Here is a 20864-nt window from a genome sequence, read left to right as displayed (position 1 = left end):
ATTAAGAATGAAAGGAAAACATTCTGACGTGCGCGTGTGCGTTAACTCCATCGGTCTGGAAGGGTTTGCCCACGTGATGATCCCCTGGCATCCTTCCAGTTTCTTTAGAGATGATGCCAACAGGTTTGAGAGGAGCCTGAGAGGAACCCGTCCTCTAGCTAGTCTTCGGTATTGCACAACAGGTTATATTAATCGAAGGCTGAGGGATAACACATGCTTCCTCCGACGCACAGGGCAGCTGGATATGGCAGAAAAGGTGGTCACTACCCTGTTACTAGGTTTAAATGTATTACACCTGAATCAGAGCCGGCTATGCTCTTTAGGACTCCTGGTTAAACAGGAATATGTCAGTAATTGGTCGGCCACCTGTCATTAGACAAAGTCTCAGTTCGATCGTTTATGTGCGTAAGTGAAATACTACACATCATATACTGGAACAGGAAAGGTCCTTCCCTAACATGTTTCTGCAAAGTTCTGCACATATTTTCCCTTATATGATGTGGTGGATGATTCTCAGCACTGCAGTGACACTGACATGGTGGTGGTGTGTTAGTGTGTGTTGTGCTGGTATGAGTGGATCAGACACAGCAGCGCTGCTGGAGTTTTTAAACACCTCACTGTCACTGCTGGACTGAGAATAATCCACCAACCAAAAATATCCAGCCAACAGCGCCCCGTGGGCAGCGTCCTGTGACCACTGATGAAGGTCTAGAAGATGACCAACTCAAACAGCAGCAATAGATGAGCGATCGTCTCTGACTTTACATCTACAAGGTGGACCAACTAGTGAGTGGACACGGTGTTTAAAAACTCCAGCAGCGCTGCTGTGTCTGATCCACTCATGCCAGCACAACACACACTAACACACCACCACCATGTCAGTGTCACTGCAGTGCTGAGAATGATCCACCACCTAAATAATACCTGCTCTGTGATGGTCCTGTGGGGGTCCTGACCATTGAAGAACAGCAGGTGAAAGCAGGCTTAAACAGTATGTAGTGAAACAGATGTACTACAGTCAGTAATTGTAGAACTACAAAGTGCTTCTATATGGTAAGTGGAGCTGATAAAATGGACAGTGAGTGTAGAAACAAGGAGGTGGTTTTAATGTTATGGCTGATCAGTGTACGAGGGATCTCACTTGTTTTATTAAAGGTCGTACAATCCGCCGGATCTGATTGTTCGTTCCGGCGACCATCTCCAGCAGGGCCAATTAAACGTGTTAAACCGCTAATGATAGCGCGCGCGTCCTGAATAAATACCCGCCGAGAGCCCCCGATCCTCGCCGAGACAATGCCAGGGAAAGAGACGCCGGCCGGCGTCCCCGAGGAAGGCGTTCGGCCGGCGCGCAACAACACGCCGACGCTGACGCCGAGCGCCGGAGCGCCAGATCGCATTTGCATAATGAAGCCGCCACTCCGGCACCACGATGATTTCTCTGAGGCGGAGAGCCTTAGCGGGCGCGTAATTGTCCTCCTTTGTGAAGCCGTCACATCGCTACCGACGTCTCGGTGAACAGGGGGCTGGTGGCTTCTTCAACGGAAGCAGAGCGAGCGAAATAGCACCTATGCTAACGATATTAGAAATAAAAATACAGGAATCTTGATTGCAAAGTGTCACTCCGAGCATGCTAAACAAACTTTAGCATGTTATATATGCTGTATGATGTATTTTCCATCGGAAACTTTATTTATTTATTTAATTATTTATTTATTTATTTGTTATTTTAACTATTTATTTATTTATTTGTTATTTTAATTATTTATTTATTTATTTGTTATTTCATTTGTTTATTTATTTATTTGTTATTTCATTTATTTATTTGTTATTTCATTTATTTATTTATTATTTTCCGCGTGCTGTCGACAGTTACGCAACCAGACAGCTAGCGAAGTGAAAGCGCGCACACTTTCTCCTTCAGAAAGATTTTTGATTAGCGTCTCATTCCTCCACCCGCTGAAGATGATTACCGTCCATGCGCCAGCCTCCGCCGAGACTTGGCCGAGGCGGCGGAGTGTTTGTTTTGCAGATGGCGCGGCTGATTGCTAGTTATGAACCAGAGCTAGCTAAAAACGGCGCGAGAAGGAGAAGAAAGAAATAAAACCGGGGGGTGGAGGCGTAGCGGGAGATGTGGAGCACAGCTGCACCTGCTTCGGATACGCGGTTCTGAAACAGGCTTATATATAGCGTATACTGTATAATGCGCTGTATGAGCTAACGAGGCTAACAAGACACGAAAGCTGATTAAAACAAGTTGCATTAGCCTTTGGAACAACGGTACCTAATATGGCTAATAATACTTACAATCTAATGTAGTTGACTTAGCTAGCATGCTAACTGAACAATACTAGGTATTATTAACATGCTAGATGAGAAACAAGCGAGCTACATGATCAAATAAGCGATAAAGAACAAGAACTTGTGGAATGTATGCTCATCGAACAAGCTAGCATGGCTAACAAAGCTCAAAAGCAATGCTAGCCAGGCTAAAATGTTAGCCAGGCAACGCAAACACATGTACACTAGCATTTTGGACACAGAAACATTTGTTGAGTAAGACAAACTGGTCGTAAACTGTGAACAATATCAGATCTTCATAGCATTTCGCTAAATAATGATAATAATGTTTTAATCGACGTCTGTTTTTATTGTTTAGGTAAGCCGGTCATGATCATCACCGAGTACATGGAGAACGGCTCCCTCGACGCCTTCCTGAGGGTACGGCTAGCTTCCACACCTGACTCTTTACCATGCTAACTATGCTAATGCTAAAACTCCTGTTCACTCCTTTCTGAGGTAAACGTTTCTCGTTCTGCTCCGGTTCGTTGTAGAAAAACGACGGCCGCTTCACCGTCATCCAGCTGGTCGGTATCCTGCGAGGAATCGCATCCGGGATGAAGTACCTGTCCGACATGAGCTACGTCCACCGCGACCTGGCCGCCAGGAACATTCTGGTGAACAGTAACCTGGTGTGTAAGGTGTCGGATTTCGGGATGTCCCGCGTGCTGGAGGAGGATCCTGACGCGGCGTACACGACACGGGTAAAGCTTTTAATATGTTAGAAAGCATGAGCCATGCTGGGACTGGGTGGTTACGCGGCGTTCGGGTCCAGTGTTGGACAAGCTAGCGGCTAAGCTACAAAAATGTTCCGTTAAAGTAAAAACTGAAAAATGTAGGCAGCTAAACTTCAAGCTACATGGCTAAATTAGCACACTCATGCTACATTATTATTATTATTATTATTTATTATTATTAATTATCAATAATTATTATTTTAAATTATTTATTATTATTATTATAATTATTATTTATTATTATTAATGATTTATTATTATTTGTTATTATTATTCATTATGTATTATTATTAATTATTATTATTATTATTATTATTATTAAGCGAAATCTATGAGGTAGCAATGCTAACAACTTGCTATTTGTATTAGTGCTATATTGAAGCACTAACAGAAAAATGTAGGCAGCTAAACTGCAAGCTACATGGCTACATTAGCACACTGAAGCCACAGTATTATTATTATTTTTTAGCTACTTCTATATCATTTAGCAATGCTAATTTTGCTACACGCCTATAAACTACTTGTTTTCAAAAGTAGTGATGCTACAAATGCTACGACAGCCAGAGTATCGAACATTACAGCTTTCACTAAAGTAAAACTAGCCTCGCTAGATAAAAATTTATAATAATTTAGGTATTGTACTTAAATTGTGGATCGTTTATCGATGCTAATATGCTACATTTAGACTTCTTTTAGCTTTTAATGATCTGTGCAATATATTTAGATAGCTAAAGTATAAGCTAGATGGCTAGTAGCTTGTAGTTTGTCTAAATACAACCAGCTTCATTGAAAAACAGTAACAGCGCTAAACGGCGCTACTTGTAGCAATGCTACGACCCAACACTGGCAGCCGAGACTTGCATGCTGTAAAGTGCTAAGAGAACCAGACTGTTGCTCTGGTCTAGTTTTTAATTAGTTACTAACCCCTTAGCGCCGCTTGGCGTGGTTCGGTTCGGGTGCGGCTGCGGGCGCGGTCGAGTAACCCTGGTGGCGGATGTTTGTTGTGTCTCTCGAAAGGAAATAATGGGAACCTATCAATCGCAGGGTGGAAAGATCCCAATCCGCTGGACGTCCCCGGAGGCCATCGCCTACAGGAAGTTCACCTCGGCCAGCGACGTGTGGAGCTACGGGATCGTCATGTGGGAGGTCATGTCGTACGGCGAGCGTCCGTACTGGGACATGAGCAACCAGGACGTGAGTGGACCTCCAGATTTCACGAGAACGAGCTGATTCAGACTTTGCCACCTTTCGGTTTTCTCACGCACCCTCTGTCGCTTCCATCAGGTCATCAAAGCCATCGAGGAGGGGTACAGGCTGCCCCCGCCCATGGACTGTCCGGTCTCTCTACACCAGCTCATGCTGGACTGCTGGCAGAAGGAACGTTCAGAGAGACCAAAGTTCAGCCAGATCGTCAACATGCTGGACAAACTGATCCGGAACCCCAACAGCCTGAAGAGGACCGGAGCCGAAATAGCGAGGTACGGATCTATATTATGGATAGAGCAAACAGTTTGGGGAAGGCCTGTGTGCTTCTAGGGTTTGGTTTAGAGAAACTCCAGTAGTCGCCATTGGGATGAATTGGAACGTCTCTAACTGAATAGGCACAAATCCCCACAGAAACAGTCCACAATCCTGTAAGAGTGAAACGTAATTATTTATTATTATTATTAAAATTAATATTATTATTATTTATTATTATTATTGTTACTTATTCATTATTATTATTATTATTATTATTATTAATAATACTATTATTAAAATTATTATTATTATTATTATTACTACTTATTTATTATTATTCCTATTATTATTATTATTGCTTTTTTATTATTATTATTATTATTAGTAGTAGTAGTAGTATTCATTATTATTATTATTATTATTACTTATTTATTATTATTATTATTATTTATTATATTATTATTTTATTATTGTTCATTATTATTATTATTATTATTGTCATTATTATTAATAATATTATTATTGTTATTATTATTTATTACTATTATTTATTTATTATTATAGCGAGGTACAAATCCATGATAATAAACGTAGTTTCTGTTTCCCGACAGACCCAACACCACCCTCCTAGAGCCCAGCAGTCCGGAGTTCTCCCCTCCCCTGGGCACCGTCACCGACTGGCTAACGGCCATCGACATGGAGCGTTACCGTGACAACTTCACCGCCGCCGGCTACATCACCCCGGAGGCCGTGGTGCACATGACGCCGGAGTAAGTCACCCAGATCTGACATATAACAGGAACAAGTTCCTACAGTCCTAACGCTGAGTCATTTCCGCCAGTCATTTCATCCTGGTCAGGGTCACAATGGGCACTTAGCCCACCTCTGGACCCGCCTTGACCCTGACCAGGATAAAGCTTTTACTGAAGGGAAATTGGTAAAATATACAGTAGCTGGGTCCAAGCACGAAGGGCCAAAATGTTTTAGTTTTAATTTAAAGTTGTTTAATTATTCAGCTTTATTTTTTAATGTTTTTTTTTTATTTAGTACTTTTATTTTTGTATTCAGTTTTAAATGCAGTATTTCTATTTTATGTTCAATTTTAGTTTTGGATTTTAGTGCAACTTTTTTTTTTTTACCAGCAATAATTTACATTATTTTTAAATTTTTGGTTTTTGTTTTTAGTTTTTAATGCAGCATATAAATATTTTACATTATTGTCAGAATAATTAATTAATAATTTTAAAAACATTTTTTTTATTTAATAGTTTGATTTTTAGTTTTAGATGCGGTATTTTAATTTTTTGTGCAGCTTTAGCTTTGTATTTTTGTGCAACTTTTACTAGAACTATTTTACATTCTTTTTAAAAAAAAATTATTTTATTTTTATTCATTTTTTTATTTATTAGTTTTATTTTTGTTTTTAGTTTTGCAGTTTGCAGTATTTAAATTTTTTGTACAAATTTAGTTTATTAGAAATATTTTACATTCTTGTCTAATTAAGTAATTAATTATTATTTTTTAAACATGTTATTTATTTATTTATTACCTTGATATTTATTTTTAGTTTTGGATGCAGTATTTTTATTTTTTTGCAGCTTCAGTTTTGGATTTTTGTGCAACTTTATCTTTTACTAGAAATATTTTACATTCTTTTTAAATTAATTTATTTATAATTTTTTAAACATATTTATTTTTTATTTAATAGTTTGATTTTTGTTTTTAATTTTGGATTTTAGTTCAACTTTTTCTTTTACTAGAAATATTTTACATTCTTGTCTGATTTTTTTTTATTTTAATTTATTTTTTATTTAATATTTTTATTAATAGATGCAGTATTTCCATTTTTTGTCCGGCTTTAGTTTTAGATTTTAGTTTTTTTTATTTTACTAAAAATATTTTACATTATTGTTAAATTAATGAATGAATAATTTTATAAACATTTTTATTTATTTTTTTATTTAATAGTGTGATTTTTGTTTAAAGTTTTGGATGCAGTATTTCTATATTTTACTTTATTGTCAGATTAATTAGTGAATAATTTTATTAACATTTTATTTATTTATTTATTTATGTGTTTGTAACAGAGACATGTCACGGATCGGCATCTCGACACCGACGCACCAGGACAAGATCCTCAGCAGCGTGCAGGGAATGCTGTCCCACATGCAGCAGATACAGGACAGGATGGTTCCTGTCTGATTAAAAACAAACTTAAACAGGAACTTTTTCACTTTTTTTTGGTCTTTTTTTATTTCTTTTTGTTGTTGTTTTTAAAGGAAAATCCATTTTTACCTCATCCGCGCACTTTAAAACGAATCGAAGGAGAAAAACGGTGAACGAGGACGAAGGACCGAAGCAGAAGGAGAGCGACTCGACCGCTCAGCACTTTTTTATTTTCCCTGGACGACTTTTGGACGTTTTGATCTGAGGATTGTGGCGTCGTGAAATACTGATTATGTTTCCCAGAAGGCTGTTTGGTTGGATCTGCTTTTTCTGTATGTATGTATGTAAATAAGTAGGACTTTTTGGATTCGCCTCCTCGGCCGTTTCATCGTGACTCCGTCCACCTGGCGGGTTAAAAACATCATGAAAACGACACTTTATTCTTCGCTTCTGGGATTTCTGACTGCGTCGGGGCTCCTGCGGCTCCTCCGGCTCGTCTCTTTGAAATGGAATATGCGTCTCCAGTCGGCCGGCTGTGTAAGCACGCCGTCGGATTACAGAATGCTGCTCCAGAGACTCCAGATCTAGTTTTTTCTCTCTCCCTCTCTCTCTTTCTTTTCTATATTGGTCTCCGCGGCCTGGTCGCGTCCCGTTTTCACCCTCGCTACATCGATCGCTCTCGTTTTTCCTCCGTCTCCTCACTCGGCCATGAAATCCTCGCCTCCTGGATGCCGGACGGGACCGAGGTAAGCGCCATCCCTCTGTTCTCGTGTCTTAGTATTAAATGGGAAACTTACTGCGATACATTTGTGTCGTTTAATGGAGCTTAAAATGAGAAACAGCGGCGGATTTTCCTCCCAACCTTTATAAAATAAAACACTAAAACACATAACCGTACCTTCAAATGAGTTTCGTTCTAGTTTGTTCACCAAGATTAGATTGAAGAGACACCCTGACATGGGTAGTGTGGCTGTAGTTTATCCAACCGCTTATCCAATCAGGGCCCTGTGGATTGGGGTGGTGGTGCTGGAGCCTATCCCAGCTTTTCAATGGGCGCAAGGCGCCAGTCCATCACAGGGCAGACACACACACACACACACCCATTCACCTATAGGGAAACCCCCATAGCGGACCCCTTTTTTCACCCATGCATTCTGCACAGGCGCCTCTCTATCTGCCATCTGCCAATCAGGGTCCTTACACGGCGTTTGAAGACCCCACCCACATAGTCCGGTCATCCCGCCCTAGCAGAACCTTGTCTGCTGCAGACACTGCCAATTATGCCAACAGTTGGCGCCCAGCCGACCGGTACGCAGAGTTTCGCACCGAGGAGTTCAGAATCTCGGCGCTGGTGTGCTAGCGGAATATCCTCCTACTATATCCTGTTGTATAACTACAATGACAGTCAAGTCTGTTTCATCTGTAGTTTATCTTACCTTTAATGTTTTTTCTCTTTATAGTGACCGTGGAGGGACGAACGGGCGATTCCGGAACGTTCTGCATATCCGGGCGGCACTTCTGGATACGGACGGTTGTCGGCACAAAAGCTTCCAATGGCAGAAGATTGTAAACAATAAAAACCAGCTCAGAGACGCTAGCACGTGAGCGCACCCGAGTTGGGATTCCTTCCTCGTTTTCGTCTGTTTTCGACTTCTGTGAATGCTGGCGATGGATTCTACGATAGCTTCGGACTTCTCGTACTTTGAAGGATGTATTTTTTTACTTTGAGAAGGACTACAGAATGGAACGGATCTTCTTTCGTTGAACTGTGCCGGAGACGTTTGCTCGAACACGAGCCCACGGGGATTCGGAACACGCCGAGAACGACGTAATAAACTCACTGCAGGAATGTTTATTAATACAGGAACATTTTCTCGGTTCATTTCACGATGCATGATAGCTAGATTACGAAGCGCTCCATCTTTTTTTTGAGAAACTGTTTGAAAATATGCAAGCGAGGTGGATCTGGAGACGCTGAGATGATGGAGATCTGTAGAATGTAACGTGCCAACTTTTCTAAACCTAGTTCATTCTAAAGGAATCAAACTATCCGACCCAGTTAGTTTTGCTTTTTCTTTTCTCGGTTAATCCAGTCGTAGATTAACGTCGTGCTTATTTTCATCTCTCTGTTCTGTCAGAGCTTCCTTCCTTCCTTCCTATCTGACTTATTTTGAAATGTATTTAGGTAAATAAAACATTCATTTATTTATGGTCTTTTTTATATAGTTTGTAAATTGTAAAAAATAGAAAATGTGAGGAAAATAAATGATCGATTGCCAAGTGTGTGTCACTGAAAGATTCATTTATTTATTTATATATTTTTTATTTTTGAATACGATTATTGATTGGAATTCAGTTGTGACAACTTCTAAATAAAGTTCAAGCCCCACCATCAGCAAGTTGACATTGTTGGGCCCCTGAGCAGGGCCCCAACCCCTCAATTGCTCGAATAGTATTCACTGTAGCTAAATGTAAATGCAAATATTGCATCAACGACTGCTGGGAACGCTGACAGATCCTAACGGTATGCAAAGCTACTAAGTGGAATGTTTATTTATAAGTTCTACACCGATGAGGCATAACATTATGACCACCTTTCTATTATTGTGTTGGTCCCTGACCCGTCAAGGCATGGACTCCACTAGACCCCTGAAGGTGTGCTCTGGTATCTGGCAGATCCTTTAACTCCTGTAAGTTGTGAGGTGTGGCCTCCATGGATCAGACTTGTCTGTCCAGCACGTCCCACAGATGCTCGATTAAATTGAGATCTGGGGATTTTGGAGGCCGAGTCAACACCTCAAACTGGTTCTTGTGCTCCTCAAACCGTTCCTGAAGCATTTTAGCTATGGGGCAGGGAGCATCATCCTGCCACAGCCATCAGGGAACTGTTTTTATGTAAGGGTGAACATGGTCTGCAACAATGCTTAGGTAGGTGGTACGTGTCAAAGTAACATCCACATGGATTGCAGGACCCGAGGTTTCCCAGCAGAACGTTGCCCAAAGCATCACACTGCCTCCGCCGGCTCGCCTTCTTCCCATAGTGCATCCTGATTATCCAAGTCAAAAGTACATGGAACAGTGGTCTCCCAAAAGGAAATGCAGAAATTAGATGGACTAAAAAAAGAAAGAAGAATCATTCCCTTTTAGTGTCAATCCAAATCCAATCCAAACACTTATGGAATCGTCTTTATCAAGCTCTGACCTTGAATATTATATCAGTACGTTGACGCCCAACAGGTCAATAGCACGGCTAAGGATTCAAATCCTGATTCCCAGTGCTAGAGGGCTAGGGTAATGTTCTTCAAAAATGCATCAGACCACAAAAAGAGGGACACCAGACCCCAAAAAGGAAAACATCAGACCCCAAAAAAAGAGAACATCAGACCCCAGAAAGTAGAACATCAGACCCCAAAAATGAGCATCAGACCCTAAAAAGAAGAGAAATCAGACCCCAAAAAGGGCATCAGACCACTGAAATGGAAGGTAAATGTGCTCGCTTATATTCTTGTTTATGGTTGTTTATGGTTCTTGAAGCGGCAGCTCAGTGGTTAAGGTACTGGACTGGACTGGTAACCGGAATATTGTCAGTTCAAGCCCCACCATAGCCACTGCTGGGCCCCTGAGCATGGCCCTTATATTTCAATTGATTAGTTGCATTCAGACATAAGTGTAAGTTGCTTTGGATAAACAGCGTTTGCTAAATGGATTAAATATAAATGTTGTTTGTATGATTTGGGACGCAGCCTGTTTCTCTCACCGTCCTTATGAACTCGCCGCTGGATCACGTCTGGCTCTCCGAACCCAAACCCAAATTTTGTAGGCGTTCCCGAGGCCTGATTCGCCGTTTCGTTCCCTTCATCCGCTCCTACTTGTCGGCACTCGAGGCAAGTGCTTGCGGAAAAGCTGCCTGGCACGTAGAAACACACAAAATCTGAAATGAAAAGGACGAGGAGGGGATGAGGAGGGGCGATTCTCTCCTGAAGAACAATCGAGACAATCAGACGGTATTACTGGCCTGCTTTTCCTCAGCTCGCGTTTTTTTTCCCTCCCCCTCAGCTTTTCCTGTCCTTTCTCCGCGCTGAATGGGTCGTAATACAGCCACCCTGGCACGTTTAATCAGTAAACATCTGTTTCCCCACAGCCTGCCAGGATGGCTGATTGTGCGCCAGGCCTTTGATAAATAAACGAGGAAAAAAGCCCTAGAAAATGCAATTTTCGGAGTAGCAGAAAAGGCCCCGGCGCGAGCCCGGTAATGTGTTTCTTTTTTTTTTTCTTCCCTCCACAATCACTCTAATGAGGGAGATGCATTATGCATGTGTTTGGGCGCAGTGCGGAGGGGAAGTGAGAAGAAGAAAAAAAATACAAGTGAGAAGAAATTTAAAGTTGAACTCGGGGAAAGACGCCGAAATTAGCGGTTAGGTAATGAGGCGGGGAGGCGGTGCGTCTGTGCGGTTTGAAAAGAGCCGAGACGTCAACCTGGTCCTTTAGAAATTCAGAAATGTTCTTCAGAAGGAACCTCAGACCAGACGGGATTATACAAATAAATAAAGGAGAACATCAGACCCCAAAAAGGAGGATATTTGATTCTAAAAAGGAGGGCATCAGACCCCAATAAGAAGGAGACATTAGACTCCAAAAAGAAGGACATCATACCACAAAAAGAAGGATATTAGATTCTAAAAAGAAGTACAACAGACCCCAAAATAGAGGGCACCGGACCTTCAAAAAAGGACAGACATCAGAGCCCAAAAAGGAGGGCATCAGACCCCCAAAAAGAAAGGCATCACATCCCAAAAAGGAGGGCATTAGACCCCAAAAAAGAGGGCTCCAAAATCCAAAAAGGAGAAAAATCTGACCCCAAAAGAGAACATCAAAACCCCAATAAGGAAAAAATCAGACACCAAAAAGAAGGACATCAGACCACAAAAAGAGGGCATCACATCCCAAAAAGGAGGGCATCAGACCCACAAAAAGAGGGCTTCAGAATCCAAAAAGAAAAATCAAACCCCAAAAAGAAGGGCATCAGACCCCAAAAACAAGGTCATAAGACTCCAAAAAGAAGGACATCAGACCTCAAAAAGAAGAACATTAGACCCCCAAAAAGGAGGACATCAGACCACAAAAAGAACAACAGACCCCCAAAAAGGACATCAGACCCTAAAAAGAATGACATCAGACCCAACAAATAAGGGCTTCAGAATTCAAAAAGAAGAACATTAGACCCCAATAAGGAGAACATTAGACCCCCCCAAAAAAGGTCATCAGACTCCAACAAGAAGGACATCAGACCCCCAAAAAGGAGGGCATTAGAACCCAAAATGAAAGATATCAGACCGCAAAAAGAAGAAAAATCAGACCTCAAAAAGAAGGGCATCAGACCCCTCTGGGGATTTGAACCCTATGGTCCCAGCAGTAGTGGGTAAGCATAATTTATCAGTGCACCATCAAAGCGCCATACAAATTACAAGAAAAAGCCAAAATCAGTGACCGGTTTCTTAAACAGAAACCAAACGTGCATGCATGCTGTATTGCAATATACTGCACATAAATTGCGTGCAGTGCAATTTACCACCTCAACACCCGAGCGCCCAGAACAGTTTTGGAAACCGATCTGACCAAACTCAGACCGCGTCACATTCCGTCCTTTCATCCGTGCACCGCGTTCTCTGAGATTTGGTTACCGCCGTGTTCACTAAGTTAAAGAGTGTGACTGCAGGGATTGTTGCGGGCGGTGAGCTCACGCTGAGCTCTGCTGTATGATTAATGACTGAGGGATGGCACACATAATGAGGTTTGCTCAACAGTGGCACCCTCACACACTGACTGTACCCGCCCGTACAGAGAGAGAGGAACAGTGACGTTCAGTGAGAATAATCTTTTATTATTTTATTTTCACACTGAGCGTCTCGTCGAGTCTCCTGCTTCTGATCTCATCACCGATGCCATCTTATTCAAGAGCGCCACACATGATCGGTTCTCCCATTTAATTCTTAGATGCTCATATTTTACTATACTATACTGTAGATACTATACTCGTAATCACAAGGTTGAGGGTTCAAACCCCACTGCTTGACACCACTCCTTTCTTGGCCGTGACCATGAGCCTGCTGGACATCCCACTTGATTTCCTTTTCCTTTGAATTCCCTTATACACACAGATTCAATCATTAGAAGGGGCGTGCCAATACTTTTGGCCTCCCTTCACTTCAGTCTGTGTTCAGCGTGGTGCTTCACATCGGAGGCCATAAAAATCTGCTGAAAGTATGTGGACACCCTTCCTGACGACTGTTCCATGGAGCTCCTGGGGCTCTGACATCAACTCCGAGGTCCCTGGTTCAAATCTGAGGCCCCCTTTGAATGATAAGCTTTATCATTAAGATGTGCAGTAATGGCCCAAAACATAAGGTACTATACTTTTAATCAAAACGTTGAGGGTTCAAACCCCACTGCTTGACACTTGGTTAGCACCACTGATGCCAGGAGGCCACTGTTGGACCCTTGAGCAAATCTAACTCCATTGAGCACGTTTTGGGATGAATTAGAACGACTACGATCAGCACCTAACCTCAAGGGCACAAATTCCCACAGACTTGTGCCTGTAGAGAAGAATGACAGCTGTGACCAGTGTAACTGACCATATACGCTATGTAACCAAAAGTATTTGGACGCCTGACCATGAGCTTGCTTGAAAAGCTTCTCACAAGACTTTAAAGTACGTCTGTGGGAATTTGTAGCCCATGTTGTATCAGTTGAGGTTCCAGTTCATCCCAAAGCTGTTCAGTAGGGCTTTGTGCATGATGCTGGAGTTACTGTAAACCAAACAGGAAAGGGCCTTCCTTAAACTGTTGCTGCACAGCCGTATTGATTTAACAGCTGTGAGAAAGGGCGTCCCGATACTTTTGTCCGTCTCCAGTCAGGACGTACAAGAAAAAGAGCTCCAGTTGCTTAAAAGGTGTAACGCAACACTGGACGATACTAAATATTTAAAACCTTTATAAACAGATTTAAGAGGCCTGTCGGAATGAAGCCAGGAACACAGAGGATGGAACACTGATTGGAACGCGGCCCGAGGGTTCAATTACGAGTTGGCGCGGGTTCCAACAGCTGCTGCGACGTATACAAGCGCACGTCCGATAAACAAAGAATTTTAACGTCCAGACAAGCGCTAGTCTGTTCCTCCGCCAGCTCTCTCATTCCGCTGCTCCACTTCTCCGTTTCTTTCCTCCCCACTTCCATTCTGTGGTCTGTTCTTCGTCATTCCCGCTTCCCCCCGTCCGCACGTTGCTCTGGTTAGTGTCGCCGCGTGTCGTTTCCGTGTCACCGGTAGGTATGATTTTACCGGGCCGTCTGTGATCCATTAGCTCCGGCTGCGGATGGTGAATTCTGGCTTTTGTGAGCTGAGACGCGGCGTGCGTTCGGTTCCGGCGTTTTCCCCGACCGTACCAATTAAAGACAGAAAGAGAGGGAAAGAGAACAGACCCCCCGAGAACTATCAAGCAAAAATATGCAGCGTGGAACGGTCACGTTTTTTTAGTGTGAGTCATATCTAGTTCTCTTCTCGGCAGGATGATCACCACTGAGCAAGCGTACGACACTGCCAGAGCAGACCCCCAAAAAGAGGCCTCCAGAATCCAAAAAGGAGAAAAATCAGACCCCCCAAAAAGGACATCAGTCCCCAAAAAGAAGAACATCAGACCCCAAAAAGAAGAACATCAGAGCCCCCAAAAAGGAGATCAGACCCCAAAAAGAAGAGCATCAGAGCCCCCAAAAAGGAGCAACATCAGACCCCAAAAAGGAAGGCATCAGAGCCCCCAAAAAGGAGATCAGACCACAAAAAGAAGAGCATCAGACCCCAAAAAGAAGCAACATCAGACCCCAAAAAGAAGAGCATCAGACCCCAAAAATAAGCAACATCAGACCCCAAAAAGAAGAGCATCAGACCCCCCAAAAAGAAGCAACATCAGACCCCAAAAAGAAGAGCATCAGACCCCAAAAAGAAGAGCATCAGACCCCCCCCGAAAAAAAAAAGAACATCAGCCCCGAAGAAAAGGGATTCTACGCTCTATGTGTTCCTCCACCGCTCCTTCCAAAATTGTGGCTAATTTTAATATCGATGAAGCTTTTTATTGACCAAACTTTGTAGGGGGGAGGAAGACATCAACATGTCTATAATATGCATGGAGCTCATGGTCAGGTGTCCAGACACTTTTGGCCTTTTAGTGTGTATATAGTAGCAACTGCAAGCCCCTAAAGAATCAGTTAGTGATGGATTTGAATATAAAGTCGCGAGATGTGACGTGACTTGTTGGCCGAGGAGAGGTGCAGACTAGCACCCGAATTTTCTGATGAGTGTGAAGCCGCTGGATGATTCTTTACTCAAGCCAGCGGTGGATTCTCTCACAGACGCATACTGTGTATGGAGAGTCATACTACGCTCTACGTGTTCCTCCACCACTCCTGCCAAAGAGGAGAAAACCCAATGACGCCAACGTTCCAGCACGAGTTCCACTGCATCAAGCCCTGACATCAACCCAGAGGTCCCTGGTTCAAATCTGGGGCCACTTTGAACTTCAAGCTTTAAGATTTAAGTCCAGGTACTATACTTTGAATCAAAAGATTGCTGGTTCAAACTCCACCACTTGATTCTTGATTCCTTCTTGATTCTTGATTGTTAAATGCGGTGCGAAGTGGGGACAAAAACCCAATGACGTCAACGTATCTGTAACACGCATGGAGCTTACAGTTAGGTGTCCAGATACTTTTGGCCATACAGTGTGTATACAGTATAGAAGTATCCACTTTCCGAATCCCCCCTAAATCATGGAACCCCTCAGACCTTCTGTTTTTCCATATGATACGAAATCCTGGAACGTCGACGGCTGGTGAAAACAACACTGGAGGACGAACAGATTGTCAGACGCCTGGCGTGGGTCCGCATATGGTCCGCGGTACGGCCGAGACGGCGTCCTAGTCGAGAAGAGGACATCCCAAAAAAATAAACCACCGTGCAAACGTTGACCCACAAAGTTGCGGTCATGTATTCAAATCCGACGTATTTGCCGATGGGCCGCGAAGAGACGCAAATGATTCGGCGGCGGCCAAAACGAACCCGACACCCGGAGGGAAGCGTCTCGTTTGCATGCCATCCCGGGCGCACGCGCTGGAAGTGGCAGCGCGGCACAGCCGTGCAGACAGCTGCACCCTATGACGCCGGGGTCCGAGCACCGTGAGGCCGAAACGCAGCCGCGTGGGTGTGGGGTCGGGCGCTTTGAAGATCTGATCCTTTTAACCACGTTAGACACAGTGTGCATTCGCTCGGCGGATTTGTTATGACGTCCTGGCACCGGCACTCTCTCTCTCTCACACACACTCACACACACACACACACACACACACACACTCTTGCTCACTCTCCTACACTCTCTCTTTACACTTCTACTCTTGTTTTTTTATGTTTGGAGAGTAAAAATTGTCACATAAGATCCTAAAACCCCTCAGCCACCTGTGAAGTGTGGTGGTGGGAGCATCATGATATGGCTCTGCCTCTCTACAAACATCAGGAACCAGGACAGACTATTTGTTTACAAATGTTCACCAGTCCGCCCCTGCAAATCCTCTTTTGGACAAAAAGTACAAAGAGCCACACTGCTAGGAACAGGACAAAAGTATGTGGATGATATGATTTATGTGTTCCAGCCACAACACATGTCTAATCCTTTGATTGAATGGGCACAAATTCCCACAGACGTACTTCAGAGACTCCTGAGAATCCTGCTCAGAAGAGCGGCTGCTGTTCTAGCTGGAAAAGATCACACAGGGATGTCCAACAAGCTCACGGTCAGGCGTCCGAATACTTTTGGCCATAAAGGCATCAACATCAGTGCCCAGCCGTACAAATCCTGTTTTGAAATAAACTGAATGGGCACAAATTCCCACAGACGTACTTCAGAGTCTCCTGAGAAGCCTGCTCAGAAGAGCGTCTGTTGTTCTAGCTGGAAAAAATCAACAAGCTCACGGTCAGGCATCCAAATACTTTTGGTCATATAATGTAGTTTTGATAAAGAGGAAAGACTCTGTTACTGTGCAGCAACAGTTTAGGGAAGGTCCTTTTCTGTTACAGCACAAATTCCCACAGACATACTCCAAAGTCTTGTGGGAAGCCTTCTCAGAGGAGCGGCCGTTGTTCTAGCTGAATAGATCACTTAGGGACGTCCGACAAGCTCACGGTCAGGCGTCCGAATACTTTTGGTCATCTAGTGTAGAGGAAAAACTCTGTTACTGTGCAGCAACAGTTTAGGGAAGGACCTTTCCTGTTCCAGTGTGTCATAGAGACAGGACTATACAGGAACGTCAATCGAAGCTTTCTTGCCCAGCCATACAAATGCCATCATATTTTGACCGAAAGGGCACAAATTCCCACAGTCTTGTGAGAAGCCTTCTCAGAAGAGCATCTGTTGTTGTAGCTGAATAGATCACATTGAGCTTGTTCTATTTTAACAGGATTTGTTTTTGAAATGGGACGTCCGACAAGCTCACGATCAGGCGTCCGAATACTTTTGGTTGTGTTTGTGAACCTAGTCATTGTGGGGACACATCAGTGCGCTCTCAGTGCAGGTCCCAAGCTCGGATAGTAACAGTAGGGTTGCATCAGGAAGGGCATCCAGGGTAAGAACTGGGCCGAATCAACGGCTAACAGGAGCAGCCGAAAGGAATCGTTCACTGTGCTCTTGGTGTGATCTTTGCATGATGGCCACTCCTGGGGAGAGTAGCAATGTTAGCAAATTTGCACGCGGGTCTAAACTACCAGGACGGGTTTAATAATCTCACTTAATAAATGCTGACTTGTGCATTTTCCGGGCGGATGAGCAAACGAGACAGAAACGTCAGGAGTGAATGGAAGGGATTCGACCAAATCCGTTCTTCTCCTCCCCGCTCCTTTTCTTTTTGGAGGCCATTGTTCCCTTCTCCATGCCCAGATTAACCCTGCCAAAAGAATCCGCTAATCTCCTCAGCTCCCGATACACGGGGTGACGGCGGGGGGCCTTTTTCACGCGCTCATCCGTACCCCAATGTGTGCTGACCGGCTCAATCGGAGAAGAAAGAGATCCCCTCGTCCACGTTCGGGGACGCCGTCTTCATCTGAATGCCCCTCGCGGATGTCTTCAGGCGTTCCCACGGCAACCGTGGACGCGAAGGTGAGGGGGTTTCGGACCCGGAGTCGTCTCGGTGTCTCTTTAAATCTGGACGGTTGGATGAGCTCGGGGCGGATCAGCTCACGGCTGCAATTGAGCGGAAAAGTAAAATAGACGAGGGGGTTTTATTCCTTTTGTTATCGCTGACCCGACCGCCGTACGGAATTAATTACGCCAGAGCTACCTTCCATACGTAGCGGCGGTGGACAGCGCGGATCTGTTTCCACGGGGTCGCACCTCGCGTGGATCCATGATTTCAGACCTGACCGGAGGAGCTGGTTTAGAGACGGAGACGTGGACGATGTAATGAGCTTATCGTGGATTAGCTCCTCTTTGATTGGGAGAAACGAGGGAGGACGGCGACTCGGAGGGGGTTCCGATTCCCCGGGGAGATGAGAACCGATCGACTTCATGAACAGTTGAACCATTCAAGGATCATTTATTGAGTAATCAAGGTGTTGCGGTCCCAGATGTGGGGCTTGAACCAGCGACGTTTTGATTACTAGTCCTGTTCCCTGTTCATCCAAAACGGCTTACAACTATGACTGAATACGATTTGAGCAATTGAGGGTTAAGGGCCTTGCTCAGGGGCCCAACAGTGGCAAGCTGGCAGATGTGGGGCTTGAACCAGCAACATTTTGATGACTAGTCCTGTTCCTTAACCACTAAGCTACTCCTGCCCTGTTTATCCAAAGAGACTTACAACTACAACTAACTACGATTTGAGCAATTGAAGGTTAAGGGCCTTGCTCAGGGGCCCAACGTCGGCAACCTGTTGGTGGTGAGGTTGAACCGACAACCTTCCGATTACTTCAGTACCTTAACCAATGAGCCAATGAGCTACCGCTGCCCTATAGTTGGGAAATATCAAAAGCTGAGCGCACTGGTGTGGTGGGTAGCACTGTCACGTCACAGCAAGAAGGTCCTGGGTTCGATTCCCAAGTGGAGCGGTTCAGGTTTGGGTCAGGGTGCAAACTCCACACAAAAAGGACCTGGACCACTCCACCTGGGAATCGAACCTTCTTGCTGTGAGGGTTAAGGGCCTTGCTCAGGGGCCCAACGTTGGCAACCTGTTGGTGGTGGGGTTGAACGGGCAACCTTCTGATTACTCAGTTATCTTGACCAGTGAGCTACGACTGCCCTATAGTCGTGAAATATCTGGGGTAGCACTGTCACGTCACAGCAAGAGGGTCATGGGTTCGATTCCCAAGCGGAGCTGTTCAGGTTTGGGTCCTTTCTGTGTAGAGTTTTGCATGTTCTCCTTGTGTATGTGTGGGTTTCCTTCGGACATGCAGTCAGGTTGATTGGAGATACTGAAATTGCTGTGTGTGTGTGTGTGTGTGTGTGTGTGTCCTATGATGCACTGGCAACCTGTCCAGGGTGTTCCTTGCACCCACCGGAACCCTGACCAGGATGAAGCTCCAACTTGATCTCGGCGTTCCAATTCATCCCAAAGGTGTTCGGAGGAATTGGGGTGAGATCGCTGTGCAGATCCTGCAGAACAAACTAGACAAACTGGAACACAGTATGACTTGCTTTATGCTGGAATGGGAAAGGTCCTTCCCTAAACTGTTGCCCCAGGTCTGAAGAAGTGGACTGTATGTGATACCCTTGGCCGTGTATCAGAGGTACATGAAACACACACACAGAGGCGCAAACGCACTCGTACACGCGCTCGTACACACCTCACACGGATGTGCTGAAAAGCCCGTCAAGGGCTGACAGCTGGATCCTCTTCATCTGAGAGCTGCTAAAGGACGCCCGAAATTGGGGATTGTGGCGGCGCTGAACCCCCGCGGCACCCCTTTCATGTCGGCCCGGCGTGATCCCGGTGAGGCGGCGGGCGTGAAACCGGCCCATCAGTGCCATTGAGCCGCCGGATTAAGACTCTGCCAGCGTGGCTTTTCTGCCCGAGCGGAAGAGAACTGGTGATTCTGGATCCACTCGAGGCTCGAGGGCGGTTCGGGTGCGCGGCGGGACGAGCGGGATTAGGAAACCCGGTCACGCGGAACGCCGTGCGGTCCGGCCGAGAGAGGGAACGTATCCTGTTATCCTGCGTCGTGCCGAAAGACGTCTGATTGGCTCTTTGTAAGCAGCGACTGATGCTTGATGGATTGATGGCAGTGACGAGGTGTGTGTGTATGTGTGTGTGTGTGTGTGTGTGTGTGTGTGTGTGTGTGGGGCCTCGGGAGGTCACGGTTCACCGCAACGAGCTACCTGAGGAGGTAAACCGAACGGGCGACACCGCTGCGCTCACTATACCCCAGAGTCGGACGTTAAAAAGGGTCTCGGGTGCAGAATGAGGCTTTGTGCAGGTACACAAAGGTAATTATGCCAGCTGTGACCTTTGACCTCGGCCCTCTTCGCCGGACAGATGAGAGCTCGCGGTTGGACGACCTGCCGATAGACGGTCGGCATTTATACGCCCATCTGCCATGCTAACACGCATCAGAACGGCACTCGGAACATCTAGCGGTAATTCATTCATTTATTTCTGTCTGTTTTATCACTGCTTTATCCTGGTCAGGGTCGCTGTGGGTGCAGTTCATGGGGCGAAAGGTAGGAAACACCCCAGACAGGTCAGCAGTCTGTCACAGGGCACACACACACACAACCTGACTACACATCTTTAGACTGTGGAAGGAAACCGGAGCACCCAGACACAGGGAGAACATGCAAACCACACAGAAAGGACCCAGACTGCTCTTCCTGGGAATCGAACCCAGGACCTTCTTGCTGTGAGGTGAGCCACTGTGCCGCCCCATCGTCCCAGTTTGTATAAATGCGATTTCTGGCGACCTCTACTGGTTGTTATGTTGAGCCATGCGCCAAACTATGTATAATAAATGCCCCAAAAGGAGTTTGGACCCCTGGCAGAGTCACCAACTTTACCGATTGGTTGTGATGGAGGGAGCAAAAGTGCCCAACAATTTGGCTCCTATTTAAAATTTGTCATAATTGGTCCGAAATC

The 20864-nt window shown here is 44.8% G+C and overlaps 1 protein-coding gene across 2 annotated transcripts in view; it reads left to right on the top strand.

Annotated features, from left to right (window-relative positions):
- epha4a (eph receptor A4a) overlaps positions 1-8975 on the top strand; it is a 52497-nt gene extending 43522 nt beyond the window's left edge. Inside the window, exons 12-18 of one of the 2 annotated variants that reach the window (XM_062993794.1) lie at positions 2657-2718; positions 2832-3041; positions 4092-4268; positions 4359-4552; positions 5147-5305; positions 6623-7447; positions 8162-8975. In XM_062993794.1, coding sequence (XP_062849864.1) covers positions 2657-2718; positions 2832-3041; positions 4092-4268; positions 4359-4552; positions 5147-5305; positions 6623-6737 — 917 coding nt within the window. In that variant the 3' untranslated portion in view covers positions 6738-7447; positions 8162-8975. Of the gene's footprint in view, positions 1-2656; positions 2719-2831; positions 3042-4091; positions 4269-4358; positions 4553-5146; positions 5310-6622; positions 7448-8161 lie in introns of those variants that run through there. The other variant, XM_062993795.1, reaches the window with a different exon arrangement.
- Positions 8976-20864: the final 11889 nt, after the last annotated feature.

The sequence above is a fragment of the Trichomycterus rosablanca genome, chromosome 4 (genome assembly GCF_030014385.1).
Source record: "Trichomycterus rosablanca isolate fTriRos1 chromosome 4, fTriRos1.hap1, whole genome shotgun sequence".
NCBI lineage: Eukaryota > Metazoa > Chordata > Actinopteri > Siluriformes > Trichomycteridae > Trichomycterus > Trichomycterus rosablanca.
The sequence above is the reverse complement of the archived record's forward strand: the minus strand, read 5'-3'. Positions and strand labels throughout refer to the sequence as shown.